At 38.7% G+C, this 27,926-nt stretch overlaps 1 protein-coding gene across 5 annotated transcripts; it reads right to left on the bottom strand.

Annotated features, from left to right (window-relative positions):
• ZNF800 (zinc finger protein 800) lies at positions 1-27,513 on the bottom strand. Of its 5 annotated transcripts, none has more exons than XM_082782668.1 (7): positions 27,436-27,513; positions 27,085-27,195; positions 24,850-24,945; positions 19,542-19,685; positions 15,675-17,418; positions 3,210-3,306; positions 1-313 (listed from the first exon to the last, which is right to left on the bottom strand). In XM_082782668.1, the coding sequence occupies exons 2-7, from the start codon at positions 27,143-27,145 to the stop codon at positions 266-268; spliced, it is 2,190 nt and encodes a 729-aa protein (XP_082638794.1). In that variant the 5' UTR covers positions 27,146-27,195; positions 27,436-27,513; the 3' UTR covers positions 1-265. The 5 variants fall into 5 exon arrangements, with proteins under 5 accessions (XP_082638794.1, XP_082638795.1, XP_082638793.1 ...); XM_082782669.1 differs by having other exon boundaries at positions 27,085-27,192; positions 27,436-27,479; XM_082782667.1 differs by lacking the exon at positions 27,436-27,513 and having other exon boundaries at positions 27,085-27,334.
• Positions 27,514-27,926: the final 413 nt, after the last annotated feature.

Genomic DNA, 27,926 nt, shown 5'->3' on the forward strand with positions numbered 1-27,926 from the left:
TTATTAGAAGAACAGGAAAGCAATTAACTAAAGATTAAAGGGGCTCCATCTGCACGAAGCATGATAGGAATTGCCAAAAGGAGAAGGAGACAGGTAACAGAGGATATTATAAAAGAGAGAGTGGGGGAGAGAGAGCAAGAACAAACAATAGGAGGTTAATATTAAAGTCAAGACTGGAGATCTTTCTCAGTAACCTGTTGCAAGTCAGCCAGAGAGGTGACAGGTCTAATGTAGGCACAAGCCTAGGCAGGATATTCAGGTTGGATTATCTGATTGCAATGGTCCTTTCCAGACTCATAAACCTAGAGGACACCTGTATGAAGGCAGAAGTAAATATTAATCATAAAACCAAGGTGTAAACTGATGTTGAACTAAAAAAAACTTACATAGTCAAGATAGCGGAGACAATATGTAAAAAGCTTAACTGTTCCTTGACATCTCTATCCAAATATATACTCCTCTACCAGTTTTTACAGGCAGTTATATAATTTATAGGGAGTAGTCCCTTGGCATCTTTCTGAAGAGGAGTACAGGACTATGCCAAAATTATCATCAGCTTTGACCCTTCTATCATAGAGTAGCAGCACATGGTTAACTTACAGTCTCTTGTACAAATTGCTAGCATTGGAACAATGTTTAAAAGCCATAAAAGTTGAACAGATCACAGCCTCTGTGGATCAAACGTAGCTATTTTATGGCACAGCTCAAAGGAGGTCGAAGTTTCTACATAGATGCCTCTTCTAATACATCCCAGCCTTTTGCCCTATGGAAAATTGCAATCCATATTAACTGGCTTACTCTTGTCAACATCAAAGTTGACATATATCTGAAGCATCCCCTGTGATGAAGATGGCTCGGGAACAGGAAGAAAAGGGGAAGGAAGATCTCATTAAGAATTTCAGTAAGTCTCAAGGGGTCCCAAGGTACTCTGACACACAGCACGTGGTGGCCAGAGGTCTTCCCATGAGCACCCGCATCCCCTTTACGCTTCCAGATATTTGATCAACTTCGCAGTCCATTTTGACAGAATAATGCAGGTGTGATCCATACTGATGAGTATGTCAAACCTGGCAGACAGCTCCCGCAACACCATGGACAGACTTGGTGTCATGAACAGAATTATGCACTCTCATAAGAGAGAAGCAGTAATATATTTATTGACAAAAATAGTGATTTAGCAAACCTTAACCTTGAATAAAACAGTGATTTAACTAAGTTCTAATGGTAAACGTAACATTAACAAGATTCACGATAGCAAGTTCACTTGATTATTTACTGCATAGAGGACAGCTTCAGATTAAAAGCATCAGGGAGATTCTCATGTCAAGTCACAAGGTTCACAAGGGAGTCCCTTTTGCCATCCAAACTCCAAGGAGTCTAGATACAACCAGATCTTATCCCAATCCCAGACTTTATTGTTTATTCTTAAAGGATATTATGCACAATCAATCCTTTATATCACTTAGATAAGGTTACAAAGTTTCAGCAATGTTTAGCAAATTACTTGCAAAGTTTCAACAAGCTAGGTATTAGTCATTTACCGAGTGTTTGTTGCAGGTAAAGAATCCCTCAACCTCGAGGAATCCCTGCTCAAGGGAAAGATCCTGGCATGCAGCCTCCTGCAGCATGGGCTCTGGGCTACCCCCTATTTGTGGGGTAAGATTGAGTCAAATATGGTTAGTCATACTAGTCATACTTGAACACTAGCCATATGGTTGGTGCGTGCCCCGCCAGCCCTTGGATCCATTTCCCCCAAATGGAGCTTGAGGCCAATTCAGCTATCAGGACCAGACTCATTCATCACGGCCACCAGTGATAGCATTGGCCTGAGCAGAACTACAGGTGTAGGGCCAGGGTAGGGGGCAGGGGGAGTACATCACCACACTCAGCTGCCTGGGGCTCCCCATGAGACCCCATCCAAAGCCAGGCACTGCAGCACACAGCACCGTGGCTCACGCTGTCAGCAAATGGGAGGAAAGCTGACACATCAGGGCCTTCTCGGGGCTTATCAAAAGCTGAGAGGTCCTTGAGGAGAGTGACTAGTCCTGTAGATCAGCTGGCAATGAAACCACAACTGTGAATTTGGCAGATGGAGTATCCTGGTAACTCATTTCCTCTGCAGATAAAAATATTCTGCATATTGGATGAACAGCTTCTCCCTAATGACTGTAACTGGTCATCACCAATACAATCAGAAAGACAATGATAGCCCTCAGAGAACAGCTCATTCCCTTAAAGAGATGAATTCTCATTTTTCTTGAGACAACGCTGAAGAATTCAATGGAACAGAGCACCTTCACTATAGATAAATAATGCCCTGTAATTTTTAAACAGTTGAACTTCAGCTGTTTTCAGCCAGAACAGAAAGATCTGCAAATCCCAAGGGAATGGCAAAGACTGAAAGGCAGGAACTTTCTGCTGGTACTAGTAATATTTCACTCACCTAAAAGCAATACATAGACCTTGGTAGGAAAATAATAATCTCTTCTAGTACAGATACAAGTCAGAAACACATTCTTACACTGTCAGACATCTGTTAATATCATCTGGTTGTGAAGTATATGATACAACTGCAACAGACATACAAGGGCCATGGTGGGGTGGGTGTAAGGATGGGACAATCTTCTGAGTGAAGCTCTCCAGAGCCCAGAGTACTCTTCACTCTGCAAGCTTGAGTTACCTGTACATCTCCAAGATAAGGAGGACCAAGAGGTCTGACCTGGGCTAAAGCGTGGCTGTGATTAAGAGAGAAGCAGAAAGAAGAAGACGAAGAAGGCAGCACTAAGATTTTGTGTGTGATTTAGGCATTTAGTACCTTGATTCAAGATTTCTAGATGTTCAGAACTGCAGACATTACCATTGCAGAGCACTCAATTGCAGCAATCCTGTCATTTCACATAAGCACTAAATTTAAGCTGCACACTTCGTGCATCCAACAAATGCGACACAAAGTGCTGGAAAGTGCTCACACATGCAAATGGGCTCGCAGACAACTGAGCAGCATCCGTGCATTAAATCCAGCATGTCCTGAGGAGGTCTGATTTGACTGTGTACAAAGAGAATAACAGCTCACTGCATACATTTTAAATAGCATGCACAAACATTTCTTCTCAAGCAGAATTACAAGCTATGAGAGCAAGGGACTGACGTGGCACTACTGATTTTAGCCATCACTAAGACGCAGAGCAGTCACTATACCATACACTGACCTGTGTATGCCTCATCATAGCTACCAAAATATTATTGCATTCCCTGCAGTTACTCCTCAGAATATGAAGCACTGAGTTATTTCCTCTCATCTGGTGCCTGAGGGAAGAAAAAAAAAATCTGGTGTACTTATTTGAAAAATATGTTAAATGCATATTTTTTTGTGTGTGTGGTTTTATGTTGGCAGAGACTTTGCTAACTTGAAATTAGGTAGTCACCTTTACCAAAAGCTCAAGAAGATGATAGCTCTCTGTAGACATGACCCGTGTTTCTCCTTTCTGAATGATAAGTCTGAGAATATAATGGTATTCAAGGTCTGAAAACAGCATGTTTACAGACACTAAATAACATAACAATGCAGCAATTTCTATTTACGATATCTCTTCCATCATCCTCCAGATAAAGCTTCAGCATTTTAAAAGGTAGAGCTAATTTTGCTGTCAGTAGTTTGCTTTTTAAAAGCAGAGGGATGTTAAATGAAGCTTGGAGAAGGTAACGCATTAATAAAGTACAATTCCTCTATTGATATTCAGCAAAGGAATAAATAACAGCACTAAGCCTGAATGCTGTTGAACTGCACAGGCTCTTGGTGTGCCGATTTTGGGCGTGTCTGAGCAGATGACACCTCACAGAGCGACAACGCAACGTCCCCAGCCCTGTCCCAGCACTCACAGCCGGGATTCAGAAATGAATGCAATGAAGCAGACTTAAAGCCCTTGTCCTTACATATTCAGGAATTTCAAACACCACAACCTAGAAAGTGTTTAGGGAAATCACAATAATGACTCATTCCTTCAACACAGGCTTGACCAAGTCTGGCCTTTCCACAGTCATTTCTCTTCACTTTTAGAATATTCACCTTTTTTTTTTTTTTTTTTTTTTTTTTGTTAATATCTTTTTCTTCCCACGGATGTGCCTCCAGAAATCAGCGATATTAAAAAAAAAAAAAAAAAAAAAAAAAAAGCACAACTTGTGGATTTGCCATCTCCAAAATCCCGCTCGGGCTCTCTCCCACGACAGCAGACGGTGTGCTGCCATCTCGCGGTTACAGAGGCAGGTCTCAGCCCAGCCACAACTTTCTGTCACTCAGCCCTGCAGGAGCACCGAGACGCTTGGTGACAGGTGACACTGCAAATGCCCTTTTTTTTTTTTTTTTTTTTGTGAAAACAGCTACAACGCCGGCTAGGATAAGTGATTTTCATTCAATCCTCTGAAAGTCAGACCAGTGGGAGCTCAGGCTGTGTGCTTCCCTCACCATCCTAGGAAAGGGCTGAAGGTGCAGACGGGCTCCCAGCAGGACCCCAAGCATCCTCTACACCAGCTCCCCAGTCACATCTGACCGCATCCTCAAAAGCCACTGCAGATCCCATTGCCACACCAGAAAGAGCCTCCTTCTCCATGGTCTCAGGGCTTCCCTGCCCAGTTTGCTCCAAGCAACCCCTCACCACACCCCACACTTGGATTTTGTGCCGTTCCTTTTGCAGTAACCACCTCAACAGCCAGGCTCATTCCTGGCTCAGGGTCCTCACGTTTTCCTGACATCTCCCTGGTGGAGGGAGGGGGTCCTGCCAGTGTAACAGCAGATAGGCACAGCTGAAATGTAATCATAGCCCTGGTTTCCTTCCTGCCCACACACAAAACATTTGTCCAAAGCCCTTCACTCTTCATACCTAAGTAAAGTGAAGACAAAATAACAATTGTGTAAGCCTGTGAGCTCCTCAGGGCACCAACTATCCCGTTCCTCTCGCATGCACTTGTTATAAAGCAATTCATACACATACACCAACCTCAAGTGCTTTCATGAGACCTACTACAGTTACATAGCTATTCTGCTGAACATTTTTTTTTTTTTTTAAATATTTTGTTGTGCAATGAAGACAAAAATAAGGTGCACATCCATAGGCAGTAAACCTGCTCCCAGCAGGAGACAACAGGGTCCCTTAATGATTTGAAGTGAGGTTTGTGCTACCTTTCACTGGCTCAGAATGACAATTTAATGACTAGGGAGAAAATAATTCAAGTGCACCAAACCTCACCTGCAGAGGGAAAAAAAATAGAAAAATTAGCACTTCATTTCTGATTCAGACACAGAAAAAGTGAGAAAAGTAGGGTTGGACAGGGCCTGAAGATTTCAAACCATTTGCTATGTGCCTAGTGCAGGGAGGGAAATGTTATTGCTGGCAACTGCTCCTCTAATCTATTTTTAAAGGCATAAATATAAAAGGATCCACATTATTCCTGTCTCAATCTCTCCCTGTCTTGCCTTTTCCAAAATCATTTAAGAGACTACATAAACTAATTTTGATGTCCCAAATTGTGAGGTTTGCATCGTCTTGCTCTCCAGAAAAAAAAGTCACTGACCCAACACTATCAAATGCCAGTTTCAGAACAGATACATTAACAAAATCTTAACTTGCACAATGTTACATACTACATAATCATACTCTTACCTCTGACAATCGAAGTAGGTCAAAAAACCTCCAACTTGCAGTAAGTGGAGTTGATAAGTGTTTAAAAAAGCTAAAATAAGCAGCAGCTAAATAGTTCAGCATAATTCAACTACAGCCAAACACTGAAATGTTGAAAAAATAGTCTGAGGACTAAACAGCTATATAAGCAGATGACCATCTCACTGATGAAAACAGAAAAACAATGCAAGTTTTTTAATTAAAGAATGAGAGATTTAGCTACAGTAGTACAGCAGCAGGATGTCATAGCTACATAGTTCTACCCTTCTCTCATTTACGAGATTCTTACTCACTTATTAAGTCTTGTCCCCAAAACCTGTTCAAAAAATGATCTTGATGATCCTGCTGCTTTTAGATTATAATGCCCTGTGCTACACTGTTGTGAGCATTGGAAACCAGACTACAAAGATGAGATTAGCTCCAAGATAAAAAAATAAAATAAAATAAAATTATAATGTTCTATACTTCAAGATACAGCAGTATCCTAGTCTGTTAGTCTGTTTTTGAAGCCAAGAATGTGAATACATTGCTTGCTATTTCCTACCACAGTGAGTCAGTCCATGGCTGTGCATGCATTCTCAGAGAGTTTAAAAGCCACTCTCCATGCTCTTCAGTACGTGCTTTTCCATGAGGAATTTTTTTTTAAAAGGCACTCTCACTCAAAACATAAGGGAGCACCTGGCTCTGCATTGCTGCAATCAGTTAGTTGCCTTAACATTCACAGAAAGATGACAAGGAAAACAAACATTGTATTATTGCATCTTGATAAGCTGACTGTAAACTATCAAGCATCTTACTGAAAACAAAGCCCTGAAAACAAATCTTCAAATCAGCGTAGAATATCTCCAGGATCACCTCAAGTAGAATAAAAGCAAGTTATGAAGTTAGAAACATGAAATATTGATAATTTAACTGTAACTCAGCATAGTAATGGACAGATTAAGTACTATTTATGAGATGTTTGCCTGCTGTTACACTGCAGAAATGATGGCATGCACAAATGGAACTAATCCCAGCCTGAGCTTCCAGACATTATTGAAATTTAAGAAAATAGTCCATTAAATCTTTTAAGCATGCAAAACTATTTTCATATTGCCTAATTTGCTAATAGTTCCAAGCCCGTTTCCTACATGCTTTCAGTACCAGCTGCAAGCTTTTCCACTTGTAAGAATCCATAATACTAAACAGTTGGCTTCAGCTTCTTAGGAATAGCACTGCAGCCAAAACTCTTTAAAGTGAGATGTCAGTACTGCTAGCTGAGGTATTCAGCGTTCCAAAATCATTAATGCATTATACATAAAATGGATCAATCACCTTAGTAGGACCCAGACAGATGCTTAGGCAAGGATAATTAGAATTAACCTTTTAATTAAGAAAATGCACATTGTCTAGAAATCTACATAAATAAATAACACTCTTACAATGTTTTTCAGAAGTCCCCAGACACAGCCTGTAGAGTATGTTAAATTCCCAGAGACTTGAATCAAACCAGTCCACCTTGGCACTACTCTCCTGTAAATGATGGGACCTAAGAGAGAGCATACCTACTGCCCTGTGATAACACCCTGCCACGGAGAGGCAGTTTAGGAGGGTCACAGGTTTACCAGTGACAATTCCAGCTTTGGACACCAAGAGTTAGCCAGTGTAGGTCACCGAAGGTGCCCTCACAGGCAGGTTTGCTACCAGTCTCCAAATGTTTCTACACTATAGCTCTACCTCCATGCAGAGGACACAGTGAGACAACTGCTGGCATTGCCCTAGCTAAGCAGAAGCAAAAAGGGAGCGGGTCCTTGCCCAGCAGCAGCTGGAACATGGTCAGCTGGGAAATGGCTCCAGGCTGCTGGACAGAGACAGGAGGGAGGGAGCCTGCTGTAACGCTAGTGGACTCCTAAGAGAAGCAGGAGAATTGCAGTGAAATGAAAACCTACAGTCATGATGGGAGCGTCTTTGAGGAACCTCAGGAGAGACAGCAAGCAGTTGGTGCAACCAGGAGCCACTGTAAGTTAGCTAATATTAGAAACAAACAAAAGAAGAAGAAAAAAAAAGAAATAAAAGAAAAAAAAAAAAAAGCATGCAGAATGTGCTTCATTTTCAACCTTCTGTTTTTCTGTTGTTGTTGTTTCCTACATTTGAACTATCATATTCTGCTCCAGTATAAGGCATTATTCTTCCATTTTAATACTTTGTGTTCTAACAGCTTACACGTATCAGTAGTCCTCCACACTGTGAAATAACCACATAAAAGAGAATGTGGGACACTTTTGACCCAGGCTCTGGTCATCTCAATCCCACCAGTTAAAGATAAATGTATGTACCTCAGTCTTGCTATCTAAATTCTCCCAAGTAGTTCATCAACATTCCCTCAGCATTCTCGTTTTTATACTTAAGAGCTAACTTAAATGAACAATTACATTTCAGCATGCTAAAGAGATTTTCCTGTGCATCCTTCCTTACATGTTAATATTTACATCCTTATCCATCCCCAAGTCCCAAGTACACAGGAAAAAAAATAGTACAGGGGTATCTACCATATGCAAGTGTTGCATATCAAGCGTCCACATTCACCTACTGAGCTCTAATAAAAAAGTCACCCACAGCCTGTTCAGTTCTGAGCAAGGTCACAAGTGTGCACTTTGTTTTCCTCATTTATACTGATGGGAACAAGTACCCTAAAAGAGTATAGACTCCTGAACTTAAATGGTATGAACCCAGATAACATCTAATCTACTACCAGTTTGACATTGTGCAGGGAAATCAGGGAAACCTCAATGAATTTAGAAACATCTTCTGACTTTCATAACTGATATAAATAATTGATCTTCTGTGACCTGCCAGTATCAGGAATGCATTTTTGCTGGAAAATGTGGCTTTATACAGTTAAATGATGAAATGTGCCCATTTTAGGCTTGCTCATTCTTAGGTAGTTATGTGCCTTCAAAGAGAGAGTGACAGATCAGATTTAGATATGTAATGAAGGAAGATGATTACTGTGTTTTGCACATCCATGTCTATTTTAAAACTAAGCTGTAACTGACCTGCCTTGCTACAAGAGTGACTTCAAACCAGCGTTTTCATGGTCTTACTCATCCCTTTGTTTGCCACAGAAAAGCTGGGGAGAATTGTAAGACCACGACATCCTAGAGAACAAAAACAGATTGTGTTTATTTGTCTACATTCTGCATCAGAGCCCACTGAACTCTTCGAGGTAGCATTAACGACTGCAGGAAAATCAAAGCAGATTGTTTTGCTTCTAATAAAGGAACCGACTCCCAGGATCAAAGAACATTAGTTATGTGGAAAAGTAAATCCTGTTCAGCTGACAGAGTTAAAGTTGCTATTACTTGGAAAAGGCTTGGCGCTGAGAGGTCAGACCAGGTAAATCTGAGCTCTCTTAGACTGACGTGGCAGGAAAGCCACCACCATAAAAACCCACCAGTATTACCAGATGCCAATACATTTAGTGCAACTGACGCAAAGAACCTCAATCCCATCCCTAACAGAAGTAAAAACACTATGAAATCTACTTCTGGAGAATAACCTTATAGCAAGATACAACAGCATACCCGCATCAATCATCCAGACTTCACAGCCCTGTCAACATTGCTCCTGGCAACACAGTGAAACACTTCATAGTTTAATCTGCTTTGAAGAAAAATGTACTTGGCCTTACGTGATATCTAAGTCTCAGGCTATCTTCATTTCCCACTAAGTTCTCTGAAGTCAATGATATTGTTTCCTCATTGGAGATATTGTTCACAACATTTTTATTAAGATTACCAATATCTTGCCAATCCCCAAAGGGATCGATGAACTCAAGCAATCATAACTTCTCAAACTGCATTCCATTTTGTGTCTACAAAATTACCAGTTTAAGACAGTGACTGAGGGATACAGGAAAGCATGCTCTGCAAGCTCCAAACAAAGGGAACTAAAAAGTACTCCATATAATTCACTTCCCCTCCACTCCCTTTTTGAAGATGGGTACCGAACTTCTATATCTAGCCAGCAGTCCCTCACGGAAGTTTCCTTACTTGCACAAACACCAGGGGTTCTCCATTAACAAAATGACTGAAGTCCCATTATCTATCATCTAGCCAACCGATACGAGACCAGTATAAATTACCCCTTCCCCACTGTCCACACAGCTGACTACATTGTCAACACCCTCTTTCTCCAAAAACCTTCACCGTCACACTGCTTTCAATACCAACTTTACTCTGCTGGCATATTAAAGCAGAAGCTGACCACCTGTACAGCTATGACCACCTAAGAAAACAGAGACAATTTATTCACTTTGCTGACTTCTAGCATCAAAACCAAAATCTTCATTTGTAACACTAGTTCTATATTTAAATCCTGCAGCATCAATAATTCATAATAAAAGGAAATTAAGGCTGCACAAACTAATCTGTAGCTATCTAATGAAACGGGTGTAGCCAATAATATTTATTAATTCCTGAATTATACAAGCATAACATACTGGTATTTCAAAACTATGGAAATTAGTCAAAGTAGCATGAAAGGGTTAAAGAATAGATGTGTATATCAGAAAGGGAAACAGTGTCACATTTATTGTAGCTCTTCCATGTAAAGGAGTAATTTACTGCTCAAATGAGAAGCTTCTTCTGTTAAGTTTATCAGTAACTGAATTAAAGCTTTGCACTAATAGAAAAGAACATTTTAAGCCAATAAAAGATAGAATTAGAAATCAAATCAAAATCCCATTAAGAACACTGATTTTTAATAAGATTAAGTTCCTTACACTTCCAAAACACAACTTTTATTAGAGTCCTCCTTAGAACAAACTTTCATACCAAGGATAGTTTGTATCTGCTGAAGACAGCCTTACTGCTGAAGCTACCACTGAAGCTGCCCAGCTGTTACAGACTGCATTGCCTATTTAAAATCTAGTTACAAATTCAAGGGGGGCAACCTGAAGCAAGAGCCACATGAGCTCTGTTGGCAAAATCTGTTTACTTTTTGGATTCACAGCTTCCAAGGTCAGCAAGGCCCTGTATCAGCCTCTTAGGAAGAAGATAATTTCTCACTTGTTTAATAAAGGGATTCTTTTTTTCCTCCATAAAAGAGATTGGGACAACCAAATGATTTATCAGTGTCTCAGCAGAATTGTTTCTACTGTAAAGATTCAACTTCTTAGATATCCAAATAAGCAATGTTATTTACTTTCTACTTCTCATCCCCCAACCAATATATGTCTACGTTTGTGGTTAACCAATTGTTGTACTTCCCTATTCAGCAAAAGGGAAACATGTAATTATCTACCCACAGATTCTTACAGCCATCAGTCAAAACTCATCTCCCATTTCCAAAGTACTTCAAGCATTTGACAAGTCACACAAATTCTTCACACAGTAGCTTCAAGTTCACCTCGCTGGAGTCCAGCAAAAAGCAAACGGTGATAATGACCAGAAACCATCTCAACTACAAATTTCTTTAACTCTCTTATAAAAGAGAGTGAAACAAACATTACAAGGATTTCAAGCCCTGGAACCTAAGATTTCATAGAGAAAAGACAAAACATTAAAAAAAATCCTCCAAAATTAAACATAAAAAATAAATAAATAAAGCCACAAAGAAAAGACACTCTCAGCTAAGAGACGATTGACTAATGAAAAGGTGGTTTTGAGACAGCAGCCAGCACTTTATTAGACTGGGAACTTCAGCAAGTCTCAAGTTATTTTCACTTCTCTTTTACGCAACGTTTCACATCAATTTGACATTAAAGCTAGCTCTCATAGCCTTGGCATTAGAAAAGATACGTATCGCTTCTTTTCCTTACTAGTCAGTCTTCCATACAAACCATTTAGAACACCCTCAAAGTTTTCTATAAGGTATGTCACATGCACTCTGAACCAAAACCTCTTTCACAAGGTTCAGCTTCATTTCTGAAGTCACACTAGACAGTTCACATTTCTCTCTGGCCATTCCAAGCAAAACAAGCCAAACCAACGTGTCTTATCAATGATAAGACCTATGCAAGATTGCATCTTAGTTAACAACTTATATCATGCCACATTAACATGGAATCCTATTTATCTAATCAAGATCCATGTGGGCACTTTATTCAAAGCTCTATTACAAATTTCCAGGATTTGTCAAATATATATATATACACACACACGTATATTGTGTTAATTAAAAGCAATTAGCAATCCTGCTCATTTTTCTTTTGTTCACGAGAGTTGCATGAAAAGATTTTAAAAAGTTGCATATGTTGGGCTTGTTCAAATCAGTTATTTATTTTCTTGTGCATCAAAAGAGCTACACAGTAGATTTACAAAAATAATAATAATAAAAAAAATCGCTAATTATTAAGCCACATCGTTAAAAGAAAATATACTACCCAAAAAACATCTTTTTCCCCTTGAAGTTAACTATGTGCATGCAGAACTGGAGGTTCCTTAGCAGAAAGCTTACCTTTGAAACAGGAATACCTTCACCTTCAAATAAGTAAAGATGCAGCCTGCACACCCACCCAAAACAGACCAGAAACCACAGAAAGGCTCAGCTGAGAAATGAACAGTTATCCTATCACTATTTCTTCATTTTAACTTCCTAATCTTAATCCACAGGCATTCAGGGCCATGACTTAAATTGCACTTACATAAATAGCTTGCCATCGTCCTTTGGAGAAGAATAAATGATGACTATGGTAGTTCTTATATTCCAACCATATAAAGAATTAACATTAGCTGGCCACCAACATAATCTTCAACACAAACTAGGTACAGCAATTTTCGTATTAAAAATGAAATGCATAGCCTATCTCCTTCAGTATCAATATTCAATTTTGTTGGAAAAGGATCATAAAAACAAGCTTTGCTCAGCTAAAGAAGAGACACCTTTACAAGACACCTTTACAAATGCCAAAATCCAGTATCAAAGGGTTTTCTAAAAATACAGCAAGGGTCAACCATCAATGTGGAGAAATGTTATGAAAGGTTTGGCACTTGTGGAGTGAACAAAACAAAAGCAAAAGAATTTATTACAATAGAATAGTACAAACAACTAGTTTCCATGATCAGAGGGTAAAATTTTACAAAAAAAAAAAATGCAAACAATGTAATTTCTGCTTGAGGAGTGACAGACAGATATACCAGGTTTACAAAAACAACATCTTCTTGTTTATGTACGTGTAAGTGATTTCCAGTCTGCTTTATTTTCAACCAAATACAGTACATTTATCAAAAAAAAAAAAAAAAGAAAAAAAGAAAACAGCATGTACATTCAATATAAAACATTTCCAGCAACAGCTACAGTCCAGTTCCCATTCACAGTATTTTTAGTGCAATGCACTAACAGGGCCAAATATTTCTCTATCCATAAAAAGTATTTTTACTTCTGATCTTGTGATCAACATTTTTAGATATATTTTATACAAAAAGTATATATGAACACGAGGCACCTCCCTAAGTAAGGGAGTGAACCTATATAAAAAACATGGTATTTCTTCTGATGTACAGTACCTTCCAAATTGTAGCAATTTGACACAAATCACTAACAAAATGTTTTCTAAAAAGTAAAAAATAAAATAAAATTAAAAAATAACAAAACAAAACCACTGATGCACAAAACTTGCCAAGAATCCCATAATGGCAGGCATGCAACAGTTTTACTAAAATTCTGATTAAAAGGTAAAAAAAAAAAAAAAAAAAAAAAAAAAAAAAAAGGATCTAAAACATTTTCCAAATTATACAAAGTCAAGTGCTATCTATAGTGGTCATTCATCATATCGAGAGAAAAATTACTTTGAATTTCTCCCATACTATCCTCCCTTTTTATTAATATTTAAAGAAATAAACTAACATTATAAGTGGTTGTGCACAGATTGTCTGTCTATAATACATCAGCAAATATTCACTACCTTCATATTAACATTAGTGTGTTGATCTTTCAAAAAATAAACTGAAAATATAAACTGCAACTATCATTAAAGTGCTTGTGTATAAATTTTTTAAAAAAATTCAAGAACAGAGGAATGTGGATATTCTTGTAAACATCCTAGATGTTTACCAAGTTGTCCTATGAACCACACATGGAAAAAATACGGAGATCTTTGAAGCAACTGTAATACAGTGAAATTCAGAACGTCCCACAACTGGGAAATTAGTCAGTATGAACAAACTGATGTTATGGCAAATACTAAAAATTAGTACAATTCAGCCAATATACACTACGTTGTTTGCTCTTATACATTCATTTGTAATAAATTTAAACAGTATATAACACAACAATTGCCAAAGTAGATTTCACAAAAAAGTTAAGAGCTGTTCATCAGTTAGCGCTATTAGGGAGGAACAGTATGTACGATGAGCTCTCTGAAGATGGTTTCCTAAATGAGGTCTTCTTCCAAAGCTGTTGTTTAAGTTGCCTCTGTATTTTATTTTTTTTTGAAGTTCACGTATCAAACCTCAACTGCATAGACATAAGCATAGTTAACTGCTCATTTAGAAGTACATGTGTATTTCAACTACTGCAGTGTTTTGGGAGGAAGCACTGTCTAACAAGCAGTCAGAATGGTCGTAATTTAGTAAGAAAACAACAGCTTATGAAAATATTTCCTCCTCACAGTACCATTATCAAGATATTAGCGGTTCCAACACCACATTAAAGTCTTTTTCATGCAAATGAACTCCAAACTTTCCGAACATCACTTGAACCTATCTGAGGAGAAATGGGAATAAATTAATGCTTTGCGTTTACCAATATAATTCTGTTTGAAATTACAGAAGATAAATAATTTACAAGGTTAAATTTTTAATTCATCATCAAAATACAAGTCACTTTTCCTCTTAAAATTACAATAATTCAGGGTCCAGTTCCATTCCATTCAGCCAGGATTTGTTATGAAGCCATGAACAGATCAGAATACATTTTAGCCTAGCTAACACTACAAAAACTGAACTGAAATGAAATTACCTCCCACTTCAGAGTAAAAATATAGAGCAAGGCACATATACTTGTATTTTTTTTTTCCACCAAATATGTTATAAGGCTATTTCTAAATAAGAATATTAAAACCTCTTATAGGTATTGCTAATGTCTCTCCATTATATATTTTTTTTTTTATACAATCCCCACACCTTTAGGCATGAGTCAATCACTCTGAAATACACAATATTTCCTTTTTTTGAAAGGTCCTCTTAAAAAACAGGTCATATTTAATATAAAAGGCACTGGAAAACTAAGAAAATACAAATACAACTCTCAAGTATAAAACAATTCCCAGTGTACCATATAAGCAGGAGTTTAGAAAATTCTTGGCCAGACCTCTACATATATTTAGGCTTAAAACAAAAAATCTTTATGAGACTCAAACTTCAAAAAATAACTGACCAGAAGTCTCTGAATTTGTGCTTGTATAAATAAGCACTAAAAGAATCAAATCCTAAATTTGGTGATTTTAAGTGTTCACAGGGACCTAACTCAAAACTGATTTTAAATCAAAACAATTAAGTGCCCAAATTACATTCAATCGAAGTGTTCTATGTCCTACTGCGGGTAGAACATGTGTTATAGCCTAATATGCATGAAACATATAAAAAAAGATAGTTACTGTACATCATAGACATTTTCAGTCAACAGCTTTTACCATGGTATTTTTAGCACTTCTTCAACTAGGTTACAGAGCTGTTCATTAACAGGATAAGTTATTCAAACCAGACAAAGGCACAGATAATTTAAAAGCATACTATTTTAGACATGTATTTATGTTAGCTTGACTATAATAGATGCTTTAAAAACAATTTAAATAGTCAACTTTGTACACTTTAATCTATATTCTACTCCAGTTTGCTGCAATGAAAAATTTAGAAATTAATTCTTTTCCTAAAAACTAAAAAAAAATAATTAAGAAACCGCTTTGACATATATCATAGTATTTAAGCCTCTAAACCATAAAATCTATGGAAAAATATGGTGGTTTTGTTTTGTTTGGAAAAAAAAAAAAAAAAAGACAAAACACTATATTTTCCTCACCAGACAACAGCTTTAGATCTTGTACTTCTGCCTTTGGTTTTATTTTCTTCAGGTGAATGAGATACATTCGCCTTATGGGTTTTCTTATGATGTTCTAGGAAAGCTTTTCTGGCAAACGCTTTCCCACATTTATTGCATCGATGAAGAGAAAAGTTTTTTGTTACTTTTACTTCAATGCCAACATCAGCTCCTTCATACTTTTTATTGGGCGAATTAGAAGTGACATCCTGTTTGGAACCAATCTGTTTTGTTTCATCCCTCTGAGGGCCTCTTTTTGTCACCTTATTTAGAACGAGATCAATTGGCTTTTTTATTGCTCTAATTTCTAAACTTGCAGTTATTTTCCCAAGGTAGCGCGGTGACTTTTTATGAACTACAGTTATATGCCTTATCACATCGCGTTTGCGACGCGTTTCGTACGAGCAGAGCGGACACCTGTAGTATTTAACATAAATGTTATTCCCATCTGTGTGTAATTCGATGTGTTTTGTCAAGTTCTGTTTTGAAGTAAATTGGCGTTTACAGAGTTTACAGTAAAGTTGCTTGAAGTCAAAGCCAGCTGAAAGTTTTGGCTTCCTGGTTTTTTGCTGGCCACCTGCAGCAGATGCATTGGTTGATTTAGAGGTTGGTTTAGAGGTTGACTTAGTGGTTGATTTAGAGGTTGATTTAGGGTTTTCTGGGTCCTGTTTAACTTTATTTTTCTGTGCTGACGGAGTGCTTTTTTTCTCGTTTGAATGATTTGTTCCCTTTAATTCATTCTGTGGAGAAAGAGCAATGGAAGGGGGTGAAGGTTCTACAGAATCTGCTGGTTCAACGTTTAGTTTTATTTCTGTTCCATTGGCAGTATTGTTGGGTCCTTTCTCTCTTTTAGAGTTCTTTCCAGAAAGAGTTATCTTGTGAACAATTTGCATGTGCCTTTTCAGCATTATTTGTGAACTATATTTTCTCTTGCACAGAAGGCATTTGCACGCAGTTAAATTGTACTCAGCCTTTGAAGACGACTTTTGTTTTCGGGTCTTAAAAGATTTTTTAGCAGAAGCTGTATCCAGGAACAAAGGTTGCCCAGGTTTTGTAGCTATATCAGGAGTAATGGAATCCCTTCTTAATCCTCTATGAACTTCATCAAAATGCCTCCTTACGTTGGCTTTTGTGGCAAATGATTTATAACACACAGGACAACTTCTACCTAATGTTACAAGAACGTTCTTATTTCGTCCCTTTGTGGAGCACTGATTTGGTTTCTTTTTTGTTTCTATGTACTTCTTTAGCTCTTCCATCTTTTTTTTGTGTACTTTTCTAATGTGCCGGCGTACACTGCGTCTGGAATGAAATTCTTTTCTACAAAGGCAACAAATCAGCTGGTGGCCAAAATCAGAATTATCCAAAGAGTCCAACTCAGGAGTTGCTGCTGGAGGCTGTTCTTCAGGAGTAGGTATCACCTTGTTTGTAACAGGATCAGCAGGAGGTAATTCTACAGTCTCCCCCACTGGAGCTGGAGCTGAAACAGTCTTGGGTTGCTCAGTGCTGGGTTCCTGTGTCTGTACTGGAGTTTGATCAGGAGTACTACTACTTTCTGTGTTCTCTTCTGGGCTATCAGTCCTTGATACATATTGAAATACAGCATTCTGATTAGTTTCTATAGGTTGCAATTTAATTATATATTCTTGTTTGTCTACCCTTGGATAGATTGCTTCCAGGAGGTCATTTATGGCTTGACTCTGTTTATCATTTATATCTGGGAGGTCTGGGAAAAAAAAAAAAAAGCAAAAGTATTATTTTAAAATCATTTAGTAACTTTAATTATTTAAGTTTTACAAATTTCAAAGTGCCTTTTTACCACTGTGTCTACTCAGACACCAAGTTTGCATAAGCCATGTATTTTTACTATTTTACCGACCTTTTATACTTACAGGCTTTGAGTAATCATTTTTATCATATCAGCACAAGTGACATTTTTAGTAGAAGCCAAGACTGAAAGAACATCCTTCTAGTGTGCTAACATGAAAACCACCTAGGCTAAAAATTAGTTTGTCAGGAATTAAACTGTTATCTAAGAAGCTGTATCAATTGCAAAAGTAAGGACACAGGACTAAGCTATGTCCTTAGGACTAAGCTTCCAGTGTGCAGCTAAGCCTGAAGCATCATTAGAAGCTGATTTTCCTACTGCTGGAAACAGGCGTTCTCAACAGAGAAATATATTTCCAGAAATAAGCTCTTTTTCATGAACTCTGAATAGTCCTTAAGAAAGAATGAAACATCTGTGTAACCTGGGCACTGCATGAGGACAGAAGTAGATGAGACAGAATTTCTGGGGCAAGGAAAGATGTTAGCACTACCAAAACAGTTAGTAGGCTTAGTGATACAGTATGGTAAGCGTAAGGACAAATTCTGAATTTAGGAAAAAATAATTTCTCAAAAGAATAAAAATTCAGTGAAATAATATTTCATGAAATAACTCCACTCAGCTTACCCAAAGGTTCACCCTCTGTTCTGCCTTGATAAGGAGTTGAAATGAACTTAAAAAGCAAGAAAGGATGATATGGGGATCCTCCTCTCCTTGTTTGCCTGATACCAGTAACCTAAACTTTGCAAGCTGAAGTTTGTGAAGTACTGTTTTAATATACCTACTTTCAAAAAAGTTTATTCAAATGTTTTTCAAAACATTTATATCCCTGGCTACCACAATGATGCTATGTGTATTTTACCTAGAAGAAAAAGAAGTATTAGTAAATTTATTTCCTGAGTAAAGTAAACCCACACTGAGTGAGGGTCATTCCTTCTACATTCTGAAGCAGAGGAAACAGTGTCACAACAAGAAATACGCTGTTTTGTTGCTCAGAACCATGTTTTAACACTGAATTATTAACACCTTTTGCAGTCAGCTTCAAATGGGGATTGTCTGTATAATTTTTATCACGGGTAAAAAGTCATCCCTATTTTGTACCATCTCTTCATACTATCCAATGACTACGCAAAGTACCTCAAAAGAGTCCTCAGGGAATGGTATTAGGAATTTTTTTGCTATGAGGACTACTGAATTTTTATTCCTATAATAATGTCACTAGCTTTTAATTTTATGTATTGAAAAAAATTCCCACTTCATTCAATAATCTTCATTCTCAATTTTGTATAAAACATAAGGATTTATATAGCTTTATTCAGAGCATTTATTCTCTTCATCTGGAGCACATAGCATTGTTCTTGTCATTTGAACCCTTCTTAGTGAACAGTAAAAAACATCAGTTAAGCAGACAATTAAATGAAGGTTAGAATGTCAGGAGCAGGACTGGAAGTCTACTCAGGGTAATCTTATTTTGCTTAGAAACTTTCACATTTAGGTCAGATGCACTTAAATACTGCTTTGCAAATACAACTCATCCCTTTCACAGAGAAGCTCTAGGGCTCTGCATCTGGCCAAACACACTAATTTAAGGAGGGAGACAGTATTAGTCTTTTCACCTTCTCCTTCACAACACCTGCTGACACAGTGTGGGAAAACAATCACCTAAAAAAAAAAATTAAGAAACTAGTGATTTGCTTAAGTATTGAGGCATGAGGATACTAATAAAGGAAGAAAAAAACTCATTGCAATGTTGACCTAGTCAACAGAGACCAAGATAATTAAAAAATATGCTGATCTAAAACTGAAATGCCTTGTTAGATCCAAGCTTTTCTATCAAATTCAGTTTCCCAATCCTTTGGCATACTCTTCAGTATCTTCCGCCATAAAGAGAAGAAATGAGAAAGGAAAAGGACAAGAAGGAATAAAAAGTGTTAATAGTGACACCCTTCATTAAAAAGGTTGGGCCTAAAATCTAGCTATCAAACTATGACATGAACACAAGTATTACAATTAGTAAAACTTACTATCATCCATCTGGAGACTTGGAGGACAATAAAACTTTTTATGAGTAATTAAATTTGGTAATCCTCTGAAGAGACTCCGGCACAATTTACACTCAAAAATAGTGTCCACATCTTTTAACAAGATATGTTTAAGTTGTTTAGTTCCTGTAATAAAAGAAACATTACACTTAAAAGAAGGTTTTCTGTTCATCTAACTCAAATCAGCTCATGCAAGCAGAAACATTTTAAAACACGACAATTTCAACAGCATTTTATCTTGCATTAATGCTTTCATTGCACTGTTTATGATACACACAAACAGTTTCACTATGAAAACAAGACTAGTCTAAAAAAAGTGTTTACACACATTACAGCTTATAGTGAAAGAGCAATGAGTTATTAAAGAATCACAGAACAGCACAGGTTGGAAGGAAGCTTTGTTTGTTTGTTTGTTTTTTTATAAGCTCCCTTTAAATATTGAAGGGCTGCAATGAGGTCTCCCGCCTGGAGAAGAGAAGGCTCTGGGAACAGCCCCAGCTCTCTCAGCCTTTCTTTCTAGGAGAGGTGCTCCAGCCCTCTGATCATTGTCACAGCCCTCCTCTGGACTCGCTCTAACAACTCCACATCTTTCTTGTGCTGGGGGCCCCAGACTTGGATGCAGCACTCCAAGTGGGGCCTCACAAAGGCAGAGCAGAGGGGGCGATCACATCCCTCCACCTGCCAGATATTCCTCCATTGATGCAGCCCAGGACACAGTTGGCCTTCTGGGCAGCAAGTGCACACCGCTGGCTCATGTTGAGCTTTTCATCCACCAGAACCCCCAAGTCTCTCTCCTCAGGGCTGCTCTTAATGAGTTCTTCTCCCAGTCTGTGCTCATGTCTGGGATTGCCCTGACCCAGGTGCCGCACCTTGCACTTAAGATTTGTTGAACCTCACCAGGTTCACATGGGCCCACTTCTCAAGCTTGTCCAGGTCCCTCTGGATGGCATCCCTTCCTTCTGGTGTATGACTGCACCACTCAGCTTGGTGTCATCTGCAAAATCACTGAGGATGCACTCAATCCCATTTGTCTAAGTCATTGATGAAGATATTAAACAGCACCAGTCCCAAGACAGACACCTGAGGGACACCACTTATCACTGTCCTCTACCTGAACATAGAGCCATTGACCACCACTCTCTGGGTGTGACCTTCAAGCCAATTCCTTATCCACTGAATGGTGTACCCATCAAATCCATCTCTCTTCAATTTGGAGACCAGGATGTCACATGGGACTGTGTCAAATGCCTTACAGAAGTCCAGGTAGATGACATCGGTTGGTCCTCTCTTGTCAATTGATGCAGTCTCTCCATCACAGAAGGACACCAGATTGGTCAAGCACAATTTGCCCTTGGTGAAGCCATGCCGCCTGTCTTGGATCACCTCGTTTTCTGTGTGCCTTGACGCTGCTTCCAGGAAGATCTTTTCCATGATCTTGCCAGGCACAGTGGGGAGGCTCACCAGTCTGTAGTTCCCTGGATCCTCCTTTCTACCCTTTTTAAAAATGGGAGTGATGTTTCTCTTTTTCCAGTCACTGGGGCCTTCACTCGACTGCCAGGGCTTTGCAAATAGGATGGAGAAAGGCTTGGCTACTACACCAGCCTGTTCCCTCAGGATCCTGGGATGCATATCACCAGGCCCCATGGACTAGTAGCTGTTCAGTTTCATCAGGTGGTCTCAAACCTGCTCTTCATTTACAGTTGGGAGGGACTTTGCTCCCCCAGCCATCATCTACAGGTTCAAAGAAACAAGAGACATGGGAAGCCTAACTGGCAGTGAAGACTGAGGCAAAAAAGTTGTTGAGTACCTCAGCCTTCTCCATGCCTGTTGTTACCGTTTTTTAAGACCCAAACAAAAGCTAACATTAAAAAGGATTCCATACTGAGGTACCTGGTTGCTGCAATACATTTGCCTAACAGCAAAGGACAAGCAACTCAAGCATTTAAACAGGTCTGCAGTGTTTTTTCTTTAAGCTTGTCTAACAATGTTAAGAAAGCAAGATACCTACAGCTATTTCACTTTTTTTTTTTTTAAAGCACTAAGGCAAAAAATGACAGAGCATACAATTAGACTCAGAGAGCAACTAACAGGTCAACATCAATGTTACTACATCTGTGCACCTGACCCAAGATCAAAGTGATTGAGCTTATGCAAGAAAATAGAATTGGAGACATATTTTCAGCCTGCTGAAAGGAAAATACAAGTAATTTAAGTCAGAAACTTTTCTGTTAAAACACAACTAATTTGACAAAATGTGCAGGTTTTCTCACACTTGTATATTCCAAAAAGAACCCGCAAGAGTAAGAAGGGCAGGAATTTGAGAACACCAACAATGCTAGACCAATCCTTAAACAATTAAAGGGTTCGGAGTTTAAGTTACACTTCAAGACCAGATTTCACATCTTGCTAAAATTACGTACATAATGCCTACAATTAGCAAAGGATTGATAAATGATGAATACTTACCCGTGCTGAACCAGAAGGAAACACTAGCTAAACAAATTCAGCTAATTTCTCCAATTTGATATTTTTCTTATAAAGGAATAAATCAAAATTAATCTAAATTAGTCAAACAAGCAAAACCATAATGAAACTGGGCAAAGAATGAATATCTCAGACAACTATGAAACAGCAAAAATGGCATCAAGATATTCTTCCAGCCCAAACAGAAGTTCAAATTTTCACTCATCAGAGGCACTTAAGAATTCCATTTAAAGACCAAACTTAGAATCACACTGCAGAATTATTTCTTAAACCAAACTTTTTGAGTAAGCCTTACATAGACAGCTTTTTATTTCTAAGTCTAATTTTATTTTATTTTTTTTTTTTACAACTGAGTTTTGGCAAAGCACAATGACTTCTCTTCTTCAGCTACTTAAACCTAGGATCCAGACTTGACTATCTGAGGCTACCATCCAGTTTCTTGCCTTGGCTATGCCTTTCCCAGGCCACTGCCCAAGACTGTTTTTTCCTCCCACAGGCTCTTTCCTGAAGTGTTACTAACATAATCTTCATCTGACCTGCATTTCTACAGACAACAGACTACTGGACAAATTTCTCCATTTATTGAAATATACCAAAGTTAAGAATTGTAGAGTTCCCCAAACAGCACATTGGGTACTGAAATCTCACCCTCAAACAGCTATATTTTGGCATTTTTAAGACAAACATTAATGAAAACCCAGCTGAACAAAACTGAAAATGCTCCACATAAATAAAATTCCAGTGAATCACTAACTATAATTCAAATAAAAAGGCCTCCAACTTGGTGATAGCACACAAACTAAAATTTGGCTTTTGCTGTTGGTGTGTGCCCTAGCCAAAAACATCCCTCTCAAGTGAAAAAAAACAACATCTAATTCACCACTATTTCCCCAATCAATGGGACACACAAGTCTCTCATTCTCTCTTCCCCTGCACTCTCTTGTGTTATACTGACAGTTCAGTCTCTTCCATTCAGGACTGATTTTTTTTTTTGTCTAATTCAAATCATTGGTTTTATGAATTACTGGATGAGATTTAAGGACTTATACTGGAGATGTGAATGGATGACACAGTGGTCTCTCTGGTTTCAAACCTTCCGTATTTAACTGTGAAACTTTTCATAAGTAGCAGTAAAATATTAATTGCTCTTTATGAATTAAACAGTAGACTATTACTGACTTTTGGAAACAGAAAATAAATTAAAACATCCACTAGTTTCATTGACACATCAGGCAGAGAAAAAGCAAACATCTCCTCATTCTTCACTAACTGCAGGTTGCAGCAACAAGCAGTTAATTTTCTGCCAGCATATGCTGCCTCCAGCTTTTTTAAGCCTTCTTCACTTTGTAGCTGCAGCTAATTGGAGTAAGTGATACTTTGTCAAATCCTGTTAATATTTGTAAATGTAGATGCTAGGAATAACACCATTGTCAAAAGAAACTGTTACAGCACAGTCATAACAAATACTTCTCTGGCAGAAATACCCAAGCTTACGCCTTTAGCAAGCAATTTAACTTTTCAGAAAAATCTCACCAGTCCACTTCCTTCTACAAGAACATTCAATTCTATTACAGAGTTACAGAATTCTGTATTAGAATGTTGTTTGTTATGTTTTATTGTGTTTGAATCATTATTAGAAAATAGCTACTAATTCATTTGTTATTCTTAATGTTCTGAATGACAGAAGAAGCCTTCTGCTAAAACTGGATTAAATGGAGAACACTCCGGCTTTCATACCTATTTCTTTAAGTATACAACAGGTTTCAAAAGTGTTTCTTAGCATAATGAAATGTTGCTTGTTCAAAACTAACTAGTAAAATCTGCTCAAGGTCCTTTTGCCTTCTGTCCAACTTCCCCTGGTGCAGATGACTGAAGAGACCAAGGTAAGCCGTCAATTTAACACATGCCAGCGAGGACAACCTGGAAGCAGCCCATGGACAGATTACTTGTGATTAGCTTGTGCTATCTCCAATAAAGAGTCCATTAATCTGCCTCAAGTGAAAGAAGCCTGCCACACATATTTGAGGCTTTAGGTGAATCTCATTTAAACACACATAAAAATGGTTACTAATGATGACTCTCACATCCAGTTTTCCTTCTTCTATTAAGTTTCTAAATGCAAGTGGAGAACAAACTGAATATTGTGCCATTCTACAGGACTCAGCTCACGTGCAACCCATTACATATCATCAACGACTTACATATGAAACATTTACTTCATATATATATAATGATCTGTTGCTTTATACTTATATATATTAACAACTGCTATGTTCTTGCAATAAGGGTTGTAAAAATAAAATGCGTGTTTTGCCACATCAGAAGTGTAGAACCAGCTGGGAAATATTGCAGGCTTCAATCACCTTCGGCATGCTCATCCAAACACTTGTTGTTATTCTTAGGTTCACTGCTATGATTTGCAACTCCAGAAAAGAGTCAATAAACACCTTAAAAGTATGATGATACAGCAGTATTAAAAAGTTCAAGGCAAACACTGAATTTTCTCAGCCTCTCAAGAGTTTCAATATAAACAAATCAATAATAGCAGTTGGAGGGATGACACCAAACAAGTCATTTTTAAAAAAGTATTTTTGAAAGTTAACTATACTGCAGGAGCTGTATCTTGACTACTTTATATGAGAACCCTTATAAAAGGGAACAGCACCTAATGCCAAAAACTTACAAATATTTTGCAACTATGCAGAAACTCAGGTGTTGGTGGCTCTTTTGTTTTAATACATATTAAATACACATAACCCTCACAACAAGGTAATAAACTTTTTTAGAGTCAAGAACGGTTTCATACCTGATCGAAAACATTCGATGATTTGTTGAATACCGGATTTTGATGTTTGCAGAGGCTGCTGTAACAATGGAGGATCACCAGGTTCCAACATATGCACTGAAATACATAAAGGATAAGCTGTTAGAGAAAACTGAGATGATTTTTTATTAGGTTACATATTTTCTGTGCATACAGTAAACTTGATAAAAAGAAGGCCACAACTACAGTACAAGTTGTCTTGCTCAAAAATTCTCATCAACACTGAATCAAAAAATTTGACAACACACTGTCATTTTGATTATTTAAAGAAAATGTGTATTCAAAGCTATGTGAATCAAACAAAAACAACTATACAAAACCATAATGACTAATAAGAAATTTCCATCAACTAAGGCAATTCCCCAGAACAGCCTACTTGACTCCAATCATTTAAACCAAAACAACAAAACAAATGTACAAAAAAGCTTTACCAAATATTTCTTCAGAGTGCCCTGTGTGATTCGTGTGTTGTCAATACGTACCTAAGCACTGAATTCACATCCGTTCAGCAATGACCAGAACAAGGTATAAGCATATTTAAGTAGTAGCTATTATAATTACAGCTATTATAATACTTTTAACAACAACAAAAAAAAAGTTCAAGAAATGCTTCTGGTTCAAGGAAACTGCTGAACTAACATCTTACTTCTGAAGTTTCATTCCATCCCGCAGTCTTCATAAAATCTATTACAACTAAAACTGATCTAAAACTCTTTACTGATCAGGATGATGATTATTATTCTGATACACAGTGTTTATGCATGTGGAAATTAACAGCATTCCATTGGTGCATATGCATAAGACACCTAAGCTTTGCTCAGAGAAAAAAACAAATTTACATGAATAAGAGCACCTACTTAAGCGTACGTGTGCAAAATCACTAGTTAGGTCTTCTTTGTCATTTCATAAATCGGTTGCCCACTTGGTAGGACGTTTAGCTCCATTGTAAGGTCTCAATTTTCTAAATAAGGTACTGAGCATGTGTAAGAAATTTATTTTTAATGAAGAGCAATAGAGACACAGTTTAAAACTATTTAGGTTTATTAATTGCAAATAGATTAAACATTTTAACAGAAAAGTTATGCCTTTCAATGTGAGGTTATAAATAAATTCAAGCTGGAAAGAGCATCAGAAAGAAAAGAATGATAAAATGAACACTCCATGCAACTCTCCTGGCCCCATTATACACTATTATACACAAACATGTAACAACCATTACAAATCAGCTCATCGTTTAGGGATCTCTAACACAATAACATCGTACTAGCTTATTCCATATTCTTCAAACTAGTGTACTTTGGGTTGTATACTGCCTCTAGTATGCACGTGCAACACCCACTGACATCAAGAGGAGTGACATATATGAAGCATACGTAACACATCACTATTATTTGTAAGGCAAGAATAGTATTTTACCCTTTATAAAGCATTAAAGCAACTCAAAACCTCAAAATCTTAAACACAAAGAAGTGTTTCTACAAGCTGAATAATACCTGCTTTCAAATCAAAGTTGCCACGCACAGGCTTTCAACAATTAATTCCAAAACCTGATGCCTTTCTTTTTGAAACATAAATGAAAGCATCCAAATTATAAGCTCTAGAGTAAGTCAACAAGGAAGGAACCACATTTCCTTCTGTGCTTCCAATTATAACAGCAGGCATAACAATTAGAAAAAGAAGCCTACCAAATTAACTGAAACTTCAGAGCACTCAAAGTACTTTCCACTGACAGCATCCTCTGTGTCACAGAGCAGTAGATGCATACAGTTGTTTTAGGACTTTTAGGGTTTGTGTTTTGTTGTGTTTTTTTTTTTTGTTCATTTGTTTTGGTAGACACTTAAGAAGAAGACCCCAAGTTCATCAGAGCTCACCCGGGGAGACTCAAAGTAAAGATACACTCAATGAATTCAAGAGACCGTCAAAAATGTCTTTTATAATAATAACTTGAAATGGCATGCTTTTTGGAAACACAAATGTTGTATTTACATAATTTCTCGCCTTCCTGCGCTCACTGTACGCAGTGCCCATTTGAGAGCTTGAGCACTTTGACAAGTCCTGCAGGAACTGAGAAGTGATCTTTGTTCAATACGTCAACGTGACAGTGGGAGAACACATAAACCTTCCCAAACAGAACCCAAAGCTTTTGATACCCCAGAACTTTCCCTAACGATGCGCACCCGCCGCATCACCTCAGTTTCTCGGAGTTTCTCGCCCTACCTGGCTCACAGCACCCATGGTGATGGTGGTCAGTCTGGCAGCACTTGTCCCTCAGAGGCATTTTCCGCGGGCACCACCTACTTCCCTTCTACATCCAGCAGCGCGGTCCTGCTAAAACAAGCAAACCGAGAGTCACTTCGGGAGAAAGAGAGGGCGAGAAAGCGGCTCCGCGGCGGGCCAGGCGCACCCTCGGCGGGGAGGGAGGGAAGGAGGGAAGGAGGGAGCGAAGCCGCCGCGCTCGCAGCGCACCTCACGGTGCCCAAGCTCCCGCTCCCCGGCCCGACCACGCGCGCCCGGCCGCGGCAGGTGACAGCGGGAGGCGGGCAGGGAGCGGCGGGCGGCAGCGCCTACCTCCGGGCCGACAGCCGCGCCGACAGCCGGGCCCCCCCGCCCCGAGCTCGGCTCCCCTCAGCCCCGTCCCGCCGCGGCGGCGGCCGCTGACCCCGGAGCCGGATGGGCACGGCGGAGGAAGTGACTGCGGCCGGGCGCCGCGGGGCCGCGCACTGCGCACGCGCCCGGGCCGCCGCTCCCCCGCGGCGTGCCGCACAGGTGCCGCCGGGCGGCCGTTGGGCGGCCGTTGGGCGGCCCCGGCGCTGCCCGCCGGTGGGGTGCTGAGGGGCGGCCCCGGGTGGCGTGTCTGCGCTCAGCCTGCTTTGTTACAGCTGTTGGTGTTTTGTTTGTTTGTTTGTTTAAAGTTCTTCTGGTAAATTTTGCCGTGATGGGTGTTCCCGTGAGGTGCGTTCCCAAATCCAGTCAGGGGACGTTGGTGTGCTGCGCCAAGTGGGCAGGCACCTGCTGCCTCCACACGGCTCACAGAATCACAGAGTCAGCTAGGTTGGAAG

The sequence above is a fragment of the Aythya marila genome, assembly GCF_965140915.1.
Source record: "Aythya marila genome assembly, chromosome: 1".
Classification (NCBI taxonomy): Eukaryota; Metazoa; Chordata; class Aves; order Anseriformes; family Anatidae; genus Aythya; species Aythya marila.

Excerpts from the sequence above, each read along its gene's own strand:
- ZNF800 (XM_082782668.1), bottom strand. The coding sequence starts at position 27,145 with ATGCCTCTGAGGGACAAGTGCTGCCAGACTGACCACCATCACCATGGG. Across the intron at positions 24,946-27,084 it reads CCATGGGTGCTGTGAGCCAG|TGCATATGTTGGAACCTGGT; the intron begins GTAGGGCGAGAA and ends TATGTATTTCAG. Across the intron at positions 314-3,209 it reads CTATGATGAGGCATACACAG|GTGTCCTCTAGGTTTATGAG; the intron begins GTCAGTGTATGG and ends GCCTTCATACAG.